Genomic DNA, 13,432 nt, shown 5'->3' on the forward strand with positions numbered 1-13,432 from the left:
GCCTTCAGGATGGATAAAGATTAGCTTACATTTTGGCTGACTCAGGGAAGTCAGTGGCATGTCCAAGAATTAACTTTTGAGGAAGTTACTGAAGTGATCCGGTTTCTGAAATTTGCCAGTCACAGGCTTTAGCATCAAGGGCTTGATCTTGAGTGATGACGGGGAATTACACAGTTCCTGGTTGGGTTTGCTGTTGCTGTAACACTAAGACTGATGCAATTTGTTGCCTTTCAGATTATATCTCTTACTTGTTACTAAGCTGCACATAATTACTACCTTTATTGATTTAATGTTTATCTTTACCAGTTAATTGCTTGTCCACGTGGTCTATTCTAGAACAGACCTACAGACCTGTGTGGAAATTAGTGAGACTCCTATGCAGTCTTGTGAGGGCAAAATTGCTGCTGAGGTTCTCGTCCCTTTAGTTAAACCAGACAGTGTTAAACTCTTGCTCCAAACCCTACTGTCTGTGTTGATGCAAATGCCCCTCCAGGGCTACCACGTCTCTCAGATGCTCCTGAAGAACTGATGTAGAAGTGCACTGAGCTTTGTCAGACATGATAGCAAGCTACCAAATGAGCACAAGGGTATTTGGCTGAGGGAGGCTGATGGAGGCTGAAAAGCACGAGTGCCTGGGTAGCAAGTTAATAGGAATAGACAGGTGAGCTCAAGGTGGGATTTGGAGGGAACGGGGGGTTATTTACATCCAGCCAGAGAGCGCTTGCTTCATGCAGCTGATAAATGTACACATTAACAACGGTTCTGTTTCCCATATACACAAGATGGCAAGTGGTGAACTTTGTGTTTTATGCACAAGTATGGCAGTCAGGACCAACCAGATTAGTGTTTTTGCCAATACCTGAGATTTAGCAGGAATATTTAGAGAGACAAAAATCTGGAGTCTCAGATCTAGATGATCTAGTCTTTTTCCATCCTGACTTCTTTATAAAAAAATCATTTTGCCCCACGGAACTCCTGAACATTTAGGGCTTTCTTTGCCATCCCCACATAAATACAGCACAGTGCACTATCGTTATTGTATGTGAATCGGCAGCTCGCAGTTTGCCCTGGCATTCCCTGTAGGTCATTCACATTCCGGAAATATTTGTCTGAAAGGCAATGAATGAGAGATGATTAATTAATATTCCAGAGGGGTATCAGACTTACTGCAAGCAGCTTGTACAATGAAAATAAACAGTGAAAAGGAAGCTGGTAAATGAAACTTGAAAGAGGTTTTCTTCTATTTCATAAAAGGACATTTTTACTACCGTTGACCAACTGAAAACACCTCTACTTCTCATCTCTTTCTCTTACAGATGCTGGGAGGTCATTACACTTTATCAAAAAGGCTTCTTGAATAGGTACACAACCATGCAACTGAGTATGTCAATACATCACACCACTCTGCTGTTTCAAAATATCTGAGGATTGGGTTGTCCCTGACTATAATGTGAGGGAGAGAGAGAGAGAGCGTGCAAATGCATCTATACTGCCTCAGCTCCCCAGAGCAGCTCATTCAGGGGCTGTGCAGATCTCTCTGATCGTATACCATTCCCAGATCCTGAAAAACAGAAGTGATAAGAATGTAAAGCACTCTGATACCTTTTACTGCATACCAACCTTTCTTTTCCTCATACATGTGCTACATATGAAGCCAGTAAGTGCATTGATGACTTGAATAAAACAAAGAATAGCTTCAATCACACCAATGGCCAGGAGAATAGAGAAAAGGACAATATTCCAAAGGATGATGTTTTCAGGTTCCTTGCAAATGCTCCATGTTGTCTGGTTGAACAAATAATTGTCTCTGTGACAGAGAAAAATAATTGGCAATGTATTAGAAAACAAAAATTTGAGAATGCTTTCTGTGTTTTCTGGTATTATATTTTCTGAATTTGATTGCACAAAGTCTCAAATCCTACTATAATTGGTAAAAGCTGATGATGCTTTTCAGAACTGCCTTTGCAGAGATGCAATTGATGACTAGGGAAGAGAGCCACATCTGTACTTTGTTGCATGCACAAGAATCTCCCTTTTGTTTTATGGCAGTACTAATAACCAAATGGAGAAGTCCCTAATGGTTTTAAAATGTGTCTCCATATTCTCCATTCCTGCTGTGGTATCTCAGCCCTGTCACTCATCATCTATAGCTCTGGCTTGAAGAGCGTGGTTGCCAAGGTTAACGTTGAAGAGTTAGAAAAGATTTTTGCTTTGCTTTTCAGAAGTAGGTAGAGTAGCCTCATGGTGATTTAACAGATTAATGTGGCATACTTATCAAACATTTCCTTTTGACTCTAGTGGGAGCCATAGCTCAGCAGCCTTTTGAAAGCATAGTGCAACTTGCACAAGGAGCTGCTGACAAGCACAACAGAAGAAACTCAGGCAGTTTGCCCAAAGATGATCCTTGGTCACTTTTCTTCACCCAAAGTGTTGTTAAGTATTGGAACAAGCCAACCAGAGAAGTGGTGGAGTCACCATCCTTGGAGATGTTAAAAAACTTGTTGATGTAGCACTTCTAGACATGGTTTAGTGGGCACGGTGGTATTAGGTAGACGGTTGGACTTGATGATCTTAGCGGTCTATTCCAACCTAATGATTCTGTGATTCTATTGGTCAAAGAAATTACCAGCTGGAACATGCTGGCTCAGAGAAATTATGAATTTATTTGTAGACCAGGTGGACCATCAATTCACTTTGGAAAAATTCAAATTTGTTATAAAAAAAATGAGGGCAGGGTGGGGGGAGATTAGGGAAAGCAAAGTTGGAGGAGCTTGTAAATCATACTCACTCCAGACTGTCATTCCTGAAAGGGTAGAGGTATTCTCCATCACCTGTGTCACACAGAGGACCCCCAATCAGCCCCAGTGAAGAGATGACCACACAGTACGCTCCTCCTGCAAATCCCAGCACAGCCAGGACCACTGACAGCAGCATCTGAAAGGGAAAAGATCTGCAACGTTGCATGCACAGAGGCATTGAGTAGCATGGAAAGCTTACACTGAATGAGAAGGAAATGATCTTTATCTGTTTCTTACCAGATGTTGAAACTTTTAATAACAGTGTATTTGTGGGAATGAAAAATAGTTTACATTTTCTGACTGGTGCAGCTATGTGAAAGGACTGCAGACTGTGTTTGTTTTACTTTTGAAAGTGGGTAAGCCCAGAGCTTTAGTTATTCAGAGTTTTATACTTGACCAATCAATTATGAAAAATCTGGTGACCTTCTTTCAAAAAGCCAATATGAAGCCAGTACTGGCTTGATGTCATCCACATCATGTGCCTTCGCATTTCCACCTCTTCATCAAGAACACATTTCTCAGCCCTTGTACCAACAGAAGCTAACAAGCAACTACCAAACCAGGTATGAAAGCAATAGAAGATGCATTAGTTGTTTTTGCTAATTGATGAAGAATGCAAAAGAGCCTTTCTTGTTGCTGCTTTCCTTCATTTTGCATCAGCATGGCATGTGGTTACCACTGCTCATGTTGAGAAATCTAATTGTGCTGCGTGTGGCAATGAGCCAGCAGTGACTTTGAATTATATGTAATGCACCTGTACATTTTACATTGGCCACTCCCACAGAAACATCACCTTTGCTCTGTTTTGGGGTAGTCTTCTATATCAATGGATGGAGTGTATCTGGGTGCTGTTTGTATATAGAAACAAGTATCTCCGGTGGGTGCTACTAGTGTTGCATCTGGGACAGGCTTCCCACTAGTCTTGTTAAGAGTCCCTGCTTGTGGTTGTTCACAACTCTGCTGAGAAGAAAAAGAGAAAAGGAAACTCTGGAGCAGGCCGATGGAGCCAGGGGGAGACCCGGGCTAGGAGCAGGGCAGTAAGACTGCTTTGGAATCAGGGCAGAGGCACAGCTGGGGAAGCACATGGGAAACACTCCCGTCCATGACTTGGGTTGAAGCCAAATACCTCTGGCAACATTTCACTGTTGGCAGCAAATACCAGTGAAATCTAATAGCCCACCAGGAAGGCAGAAGGCTTCTCCTAATGCCAGTTGCTCCTCAGAGTGCTGCGTTACAGAGTCAAATGGGAATATCCACCATCCACGTTGCAGATTTGTGACATAATCTTGAAACCTATTCACCATCCAAACATGTTCCAGCTGGTGAATGCAGTTTCCAACTTGCCAGCTGATGACATTATTGCTTGCTGTGCAATCTTGCACTCTGCCAGTGTGTGAATTGACTCATTTTGTGTTTCCTTTTGCCTCTAAAGCAATCCTTGAGTAGTTAGAAGTTGCTGGGATTTCTCATGAGATTTATTTCATCATAACTGATTAATAACTGTCTTTTTTTGCAAAGCTGGACATCCTTTTCGTCTTTATCTGCATTGTTGGCTGAGTTTCCTCTTAGCAGAGCTTCATTGTCAGCAAAATGTAGGTAATTTAGTATGTTATTCCAAACCAAAGCAGTGCTGGGTTTTAGCTGGTGCACTGTCTTTCATAATAAGATCACCAGCCATGCCTTGTGGTGAAGGAGATACTCTGTCTGGAACTCCTGCCTACACTGAACCACTTCTCCCCACCTATTTTCTCATTTACTTCAACTGTGCATTCTGCATCTTGGTTGAAGCATCTTAATTATGTTAACGATTAGTTTTAGCACAGCACAGCAGTATGGACATCCCAAAGACAATTATGATAGAAAAAGTCAAATAGTCTTTTGCTATTACTATGTTTTATGATAGTGGTTAGTACTAGTACTAGTAGTACTCATCAGTGCAGTCTTTGATGACTATTCTTTGACACATGATTTTCTCATTTGAAATCTCTTTGCTGTATGGCTAGCTTCATCTCACCAATTTCCTCTACTGTGCACATGTTTATACAGACAAAGACTGTCACTGAGAGGGGAGTCTGAAATTGCTGAAGCTGTTAAATTGGCTCTCCTGGGCATTTTCTAGACACACAGTGGCATTTCCATATTATATCTACTTTTCTGGAGTTTTTTTCTGGAGGCTTGTCCTATATTCTATGGAAATCCAACAATTTTATTAACGATCACATCATCTCAAACTTTCAGCATTTTCCCTAGCTGTACCATCTTTATTTATCACCTTTATTTTTGAAATATTTTATTTCCTCATTTGTGTCTTCAGTTGCAACATAAGGTCTAAGCTGGGATGCTTGAGTTTGTTAAAATTAGCTTCCCAAGGTGTTGGCTTGTTCTCTACCTCTTGCAAAGGTTTAGCTGATCATTTTTGCTGATTTTCTTTTAATGTTTTCCCTGCTTTATCCTTCACAAAACCAGACAGTCTCTGGTGAGCTGATAAAGACTTTTAGCATTCGTTCTTTGAGCATTTGCATCAGCTGCTTTGGTGAAGTTACCAAGTTCCTCCTGCCCCAGCTTGTGCTGCTCTTTATTGCCCTGTTTCTTGTTTCACGCACATTTCTTTCTTCTCTGTTTCTTTGTCTGCAGATGTTTTTTTGTGGAATTAATATGTCTGGTTATCCAAGTATCTTTGCTTATCTAGGTTCGTTTGTCTGGAAAGCTGCTATGGCTATTATTGTTTTACTAGTAACTCTTAGAAGGCTTAGAGAGAAATACTGTTGTTTGCTGACGTAATGACAGAAGCTGGATTTTAAGGGTCCTTTTTTCCTCGTGCCAGTGCAGTGGGTGCTTTCAGACATATACATGCTAAGCTGCAAGACCCAGAAGCTTTTTAAATCTGTTACTTTCTGAAATCATTACTTTGTAATGCAAGGGCAAGAAACCATCTAGGTATGTTTGCAGGCAACAATGTAAAATGGATTAATGAAAAAACTTACTCAATGCAGCACATAATCACTGTGAACTGGAGAACTCAATAAGGTGAATAAAAGCATAAGAAATTTAGTAATTACTATTACTGTTGTTGGTACTTTAGCAGTGTGTAAAGTCTGTGATGCAGTCTGAAAAAATTAAAACAGGGATTGCACAAAATATAATAGGATAGAGTCCCTACCCTGAGGAAAATGGTTATGTTCTGATTGAATAATAATTCTGATCAGTATTAGTTCTTTAGTTTTGTTTTTTGTTTTTTTGTTTTTTTTTTTTTTTTCTTATGAAAAGCAACGCTGAGTATTCAGTGTAAATTATAATTTTATACCTAAGGTCCCCAAAGCAGAAAGGTGGACAAACTAACCTTTGGGTTACAGAGACTCCTGAGTAGCTCCAGTGTGGGCTATTCCTCTGGCAGTAGGTAGAAGTTGGTGGACAAGCCACCAAGAGCTGAGGATGCCGTGGCAGGTCCACCCAGACCCTCCTCACAAGGAGATCTAGCACCTTGGGTGCTGACATTGTGCATGTTTGAACCAGTTCCAGGGCTCCTCTGCTCTCCAGTGCCTGATGATTTGCACCATACCCTGCCTTGGGTATACAGCCTATACAGTCAGAGCATCTGAGTGACCCTGCCGTGGATGTCTGTGCATTTCCTTCCACTATTCCCAAGACAATGTTTCCCTGAGGTTTCTTCTTCTGAAGAAAAACATCATTAGCATTCAAATCTCCCTGCAATACTCACCTCTTTTTTCATGCTTGGAAATCACTCTTCCCCAAGAGCTGTGCAGGGGGAATGGATGTTTTTAGTGCCATTCATAGTCACTTGCTCTTTGCTCATGTCGCCATCTCATCTCTACATTGAGCCACATTCTCTTTAAACCACAGAGTGACTTGTAGAGCTTCACCCCTTTCCACACCGAAGAGGTGGGCGATTCCCACAGTTCCAGAAGACAACAATTTCAAAGATATACTGTCCTCACAGAGCCTATTCTCTAGTTTGGCTTGAGAAGTTTCATCACCCGGCCATCAGCTAGCTCTCTTTACACAAATACCATAGCACATAATCAAACTACTTTCTCAACAATGTCTATTGTATTCCTTTATAGCGGCAAATAAGGAAGAGGAGGAGCAGCTTGTAGGTATCTGATCAGTGATACGAAGGTGCAGACAGGATACCTGTCATCCATGTGCTGCTGCTAGGAATGGCTCAGACAGTGAAAGGGCGGTGGAGGGAAATGGAGGAGTGTGGGGGTTTGCAGATGTGGGCTACTAGTTGTCACTGTGCTACCACCTGCATCGGTGGGCTGGGGGAGTGAAGCTAGCCTGTCTGGGGAAGTTTGACTCTCGACTCTGTAATTTTTAGTGTTGGGAAGAAGGATGGAGAAGGGAGACCTGAAATGCTGGGTGAACTGAGCCCAGTTCAGCTGGATTTCCCCTTGTGACTTACCACGTTCAGCAGAGCATGGGAAAACTCGCAGTACAGCTGTCTTTCACCACCACTTTCTACATCACTCAAAATCAGGAGAAGCAGCTGGCTCAGGCACTGGATTCAGAGCGCCTAGACTCACACCTCAGCTCTGCAGCTATCCTACTTGGCCATCCATAGCATCCTCTCTATGCATGTGACATTTGGTAAAATCAATGTAATGACACGTCCCTTGGGATGTACTTGCTGACATCCTAATGAAGAATGTTATTTTTGTAGAATGTAATATGAATAATGAATTAACTTAAGTAAAATGTCTTGAAGATGTAAAATGTCTTGTAATGGATCAAACTAAATATTAATTGAAGAGTACAGAAGAGACATGCTTCATTGTATGGAATCTCTCATTCCAGGCTGCTTCTGGGAAGGATGCAGACTAAAAAAATAATTTTGGAGTCATTTTATTCTTGCTAATAATGATAGCCTCACAGAAGTCTGTGCCTAGGGCTTGAGGATTAATGGAGATGCATGTATAACATGTTGCTTTATAATATTCTTAATTATCAAGGGAAAAAGTCTCTCTGGCTTTTCTCTGGATGACAGAGAGCCCAAATTGCATTTGCACCTTTCATGTGCATAATGCTTGGGCAAATGTGTGCTACAGGTCAAAGCCTGGGGACCAGCCTCCAGGAAGCAGCACTGTCTCCCTAGTGCCAGCCGCAGCAGCTCAGGCTTTGAGCACGGGCCTGCAAAGTAGTGGACCTATCTGTCCCTACGGTAAGCAGGGATGAACCTGCAGAAAAGCAAATTGCCATGGAAGGGTGTTGAGGAAACAGGACCAGGTGAAAGCAGAAGGAAGAGGCAGCTGTCTCAATCTTTAGGATTGCCTTGAGCAGGAGGAAGCTGAAGCCATATCTTTATGTGAGGTGAAGTGAAGCAACTTCACACCCCTCTGCCCTCAGCGTTGTGCCTAAATGCTCCAGCATCTGCCCTGGCTGAGTATGATTTCCCTCACGTCAGTGGCTGCAATATCATGACATTCTTGTTGGCTAACTGAGCTCTCAGCCCCAGCCCAGGGACGCTGTAGATCAAGCTTCTCTTCTGCATTTCCCTGACATGGCTGTTGATGGTGGTGTGATGGTTTGTCATTGAACGTTTCCACCTGCTGAGCAGCCATGTAAGAGCTATTGTGCAAACTCCATAGTGCCATTTCAACACATAAATATCTACTTACCCCACATCTGTTAGCGCAACATCCTGCTCCACCTGCACCCAGCATCATGAATGCCGGCAAAATAACCTGTAAGAAAAGCACAAGCTGAATTAGCATGCAGTACTTCTCCTGGGATGGGTTTTAAAGTCTAGATGCTGGGGCATCCTGTTCCTCAAATGCAAATCACCTTCTGCCTCTTTTCTGTGAGTTACACCTCCTTAAATGTTGGAGCTTGCTGAAGAGTAGCCCAGGAAGAAGTGTGGGATTACAGCTACAGCTGGCTGTCAAGTTTCTGGTACAGTAATTCTGCTTGCTGAAGCTATACTGCTTCTTTTCAGCAGGGTTTTGTTGTTTTTTTTTTTTTTTTCAGGAACAAATGTGTCAGTTTTGAGAAAATGGAATTTCTGCTCAGAAAAGAAGCATCACCAGCGTAAGGCTTATGTCAGTTTAAATCTTCCAAGCATCCTGCTCTGGATTGTAATTGGGAAATTGGTTTTAAACTTCTGAAACACATCTGACTTGGGCTCTTTGTGATAAGCTTCTGGAAAACCTACAAAATGGATTTCTCTTATGAGGGAACTCCCAGTTCACATCAGCTTTCTCCATGGTAATTATCAGGTGGAGCTGGATTGATAAAATGAAGTCAGTAACTGTCTGTGTCTCAGGATATAATGCCACCTTACAGAGGCAATCTGGAGATAGGAAAAGCTGCATTTAGTTTGGTAGCTAGAGGGCAATAAAGCTTTTGTGGTCCCCATAAAGTTAATGAAAGAAGGAGAACCCCAAGGACAAACAAACAAAAAAGTTAAAAGCTGTAAAAACTGCCTGACTAGATGTTGGAGAGATATTGTCCCATGTAGGGCAGGAAGAACAGCATGTCCATGGTGAATGAAGCCTGGGGAATTTATGTGTGTAGCGTGAGAATCTCTGTTAGACTGTGTAGGACAGCGTTATGAAACCTGCTCAGAGTTGCAGTACCCTAAATATTTTTCAAAGGATTTGCTCTATTTTATGCACACCACAGAGGCATCCTTCAGCATCTGCAGTGGTCACTGGACCACAGCTGAAGGCCTGCAGATGTATAGCATTGAAGTTAAAAAGATGTTTCTCTTCCTAGAAAAAAGTCAGCTCTTAAATAATCACAGGTGATCCCCAAGGCAGCCTCAGACTCAGCATGCCATAGTCTGGCACTCAGGAGGCGAGCTAATACCTCTGTCCATCAAACCAACACTCCCTTTCCTCCAGGTCTATCTTTCCTCTTTGGAGGTTTCCCATCTAATCTGTGAACACCTTTGTTGCATTTATTACCCTGGCTCAGGATGAATGGTTTGCTTGGCAGCTGTCTTTTTTTGCAGTGCTTGATCGTAAACACCTGCCTTTTGACATGGGTTTAAGAATTTGCTAGACTTGGCTGTTGTCAGTAAAATGAAGGCTGCGTGTGAGCCATGGCTCAGTCAGGCATTTCTCAGTGTTGCACATAGCCTTTCCATCAGGAACAACTTTACTATGACACATGGAGCCAGTCTTGCTCTCTTTACACCCTAAACTTTTGAAATAAGGAAATGGAGAGGTTTTCACGCCATATAAATTTCCATTAGAGAAGCAGCAGAGGAAAGGGTGGGGCTGGCTGCTCAGCCAAAGAGTGCTCTGATGATCTAGGTATTGGTCTACAGATGGAGTTCCCAGGTGGAGGCAAGTTTTCTGGCTCACAGGTTTCCCCCACTGTCCTGGCTCTGGAGGCTGCATCCTGGTTACAGGGGGATTCTCCAAGATTGGGCAACCTGTTGGCATGACTTCCCCGACTTTCCTTTGGGGAGAAGCTGGGTGCATGGGGAAACGCATTGCAGCCTGTTCTGTCCTCATTGTGGAGTCAGGATGCAGACCAGGCTCCAGTCATGGGGCATTCTGCCCCTTGCTTAGTTCCCTAGGAGGCCCAGAAGCCAGTCTTCATTTTTCCATGCTTCCAGCTACCTGGAAAATGGAGCTGATGATAACACTTTCTTTCCCCTTCTCTTCACCTGTGGGCATTTGTCATGCTGTTTTCTGGAAAACATACACTCATCAGCATTGTTTGTGGATCAATAATTACTCCTAATGCTGTGTTTTGAAGCCCAATGCAAATTTTTCCTCCTCTCTCACTTGCTGTTCTCATTTTTGATGTATGCAGTGCTGGCCACAGGCAAGTCTGCGTGGAGGCCTTAAAAGAAGGCACGTTTTCAATGAGCCTGTGACGCTCTCATGCCTAACATCTGCCTTTCCTTTCATTGAACGCCAATGACTCCTGGGCTTGCAGTGATACGAATTTTCCATAGGTCTCTCATGTAGTTCCACTGCTTCCTTTAGGCTTCCCTCCACAAACTTATTCTTACGTTCAAGCTCAGCATGAGTAATAGGCCCAAGTGGTAGCTGGAAGAAGAAGCAGGCAAGCTGCTGGTGAAGAACAATTTATTGAATGATCACATACCACGTTTCTGCTTTGGGAAATATGAGTCTGAACCACATCCATTGTAGCTTTTCCATGGACTTAAGTGGTAGCTGCATCATAGCCTGACTGTGAACAAGATTTGTTAATTATTCATAAACATTCTTTTTTTTGATGCGCAGGTAGCCAGCTCCATGCCAGTCTACCATCTGCCTAGGCTGCATAACAGCCAGTACTTGTCATATGCATGCTACTTGCTTGGCTTCTTATCTGCGCTTGGGTGGATAATTAGAAGAGAGTAAAGGGAGCAGGCTTTCTAATGAACTGGAAAGATCAGTATTTGTTAGAATGTTCCCTTCTCGTTATGGATATTCAGATAAAAGCTATCTTTCCTGAGTGGTGGAATGGAGAGCTGGTTATGGAAGAGCACATACAAACCAGATCAAATCCAAAAGGAGGTAAGTCAGTGTGTGGGAACACAGGGGGCATTTGGGATTTAAGCCGTTTACAGCTCCTCATTAGTTGAGTGTTGGATAGGTCTTTAATGAACACCTACTGAAACATGTTTCAGTTTTGCCCTTAATATTTTTTGTGAATTATGTGAGCATAAAATCAGTTAGAGGAGTAATGAGGGGATGCAGACAATAGTGAAAACTCACCACCTCCAGCTGAGCTTAGGACCTCAGCTTTGCTTTGACTCATGGAGGATAAACACCCATGTCAGCTTTATCCACAGTGAGAATTCAGTCCTATTTCTTCCTCCTGACTTGGAGTACTGATATTTATTTCAGTAATACCTTGTATTCCTGTGATTAGGGTCTTCTTAAGTTTTGAATGCACTTTCTCAGTCCTGTACCCAATTTCCCAGTTAAGCTGTTCACGTATTTATGCAAAACACATTTCTGTGGCTTTTTTTTTTTTTGTTAACAGACATTTTCTTAGCCCTGAATTTAAAACAAAACAAAACAAACCCCATAAGAAACAGTAGCAACACTTCTCTCTTACCAGTATCCCAGCTCCCAGAATGCCATGGAAAAACCAGACCAGATCAGTTATCTCACTGAGCTGCAGAACTCGTCCATTGGGGAAGTACAGCAGGATGTTGGAGACTATGGCACATGCCGCCAGTGGGAACAGGGTGATCCCAATACACTTTGAACACTTCCCTGTGCACATGGTAGCTCTTTGCTGAGGAAAGACACAGGAAGGTTTGGGTTACTGCAGCACAGGGAGCATGGAATTTCACCGGTTTTCTTCTTTAATGAAAGAGGAATCAGTTTTGAAGCAAGAAAAGTTCCAGTTAGGACTTACACAGATAATCCTATTCTACAGAGCCTGTTCCCTTCACAGATTTTATTTAAAATGGATCTGTTAAAAACTGGAGTGTTTAATTGAGTTTATTTTAAATTGGCAGCACTAAACATGTGCTGGTATGAAACGAACGGAGAGTTTCATTTTAGTTGTTAATGGACAATTGTCTGTCCATCAGGAACATCAGTAACAAAACCATGGGCACACAAACTGGTACCCTGGCTGGCAGCCTTCATGGTGGGACTAAGGCCTTGGGTGGAAGGGGAGCTGGATGCATTGGGCTGTCTGGGACCACTGTCTTGGGAAGCTGATTTGAAATTTCCTGAGGGTCTAGAAGAGCAGGAAATGACAGCCCTGAATGCCATGCATGTTCAACCCTGCCTTGGCACTGGGGCAGGCAGGGGAGCCTCACTGTCTGCATTTTCTCTGTTTCAGTCAAAAATACACTGTCAGCAAGAATTGGAGAAACTTTCATTACTGTTTCCTGTGACGTGCTTATTCAGTGGGTAAGGGTAGATAACTGTGAGCTACAAGGCTGTTTGGCACCCACCCTAAAATATCCAAAAAACTGGAAGCATGTCTAATCCTGTGGCTTTTTGCCAAAGGCAGGTCACAAAGTCATCCCACCTCATTTTCAGAGATCTGCCATAATGTGTAAAACAGAAGCTTAATATTTCACACCAGTATTCTTTTAAAATCAAAGAATCAACATAAATGAAGTGCTGGTTGAAAGGGATCTCTGCAGGTCTGCAGTCTGACCTCCTGCCGAAAGCAGGACTACCACCAGCACTAGGTCTCTGTGTCAGCCATGGCTTTATGTAGCTGAGCTTTCAAAACTCCCAAGGGTGGCTACCATCTCTGGGTGACCTGTTGCAGGGCTGCCCCAACCTCTCGGTGAAAAAGTCTTTCCTCATGTCCAACCTCAATCTCCCAAGCTGTAAACATGGCTGTCGCTCCTCGTTATATCCTCTCCCACCACTCCATCGCCTCTGTCATTCCCTTCCAAGTTTGTTGTAGGCTGCTACTAGATCCCTCTTCATCAAAGTGAACAATCTCAGCTCATACTGCACCCACACTGTGATCTCTAGCCAAAGAGAAAAGACTGGTCAGTACAAAAGTGGATCCACAAGTATTTCTCCACATCAGATGATTGGAAAGTTCAGACTACTGGGTCAGAGACTGTTGAACTTTCACACTGCCATCAACTATATGGCATAAACTGATCACAAGTTCTTCATCATGTCTTATTATAGCTTCGCTCCAGCTCAAGGCTTTCAAATGTATAA

At 42.8% G+C, this 13,432-nt stretch overlaps 1 protein-coding gene across 1 annotated transcript; it reads right to left on the reverse strand.

Moving 5' to 3' along the window:
• Positions 1–1,088: 1,088 nt before the first annotated feature.
• LOC104354045 (transmembrane 4 L6 family member 1) lies at positions 1,089–12,011 on the reverse strand. Its single transcript, XM_009960832.1, has 5 exons — positions 11,841–12,011; positions 8,435–8,500; positions 2,789–2,934; positions 1,621–1,807; positions 1,089–1,109 (listed from the first exon to the last, which is right to left on the reverse strand). The coding sequence occupies exons 1-5, from the start codon at positions 12,009–12,011 to the stop codon at positions 1,089–1,091; spliced, it is 591 nt and encodes a 196-aa protein (XP_009959134.1).
• Positions 12,012–13,432: the final 1,421 nt, after the last annotated feature.

The sequence above is a fragment of the Leptosomus discolor genome, chromosome 1 (genome assembly GCF_034619465.1).
Source record: "Leptosomus discolor isolate bLepDis1 chromosome 1, bLepDis1.hap2, whole genome shotgun sequence".
NCBI lineage: Eukaryota > Metazoa > Chordata > Aves > Leptosomiformes > Leptosomidae > Leptosomus > Leptosomus discolor.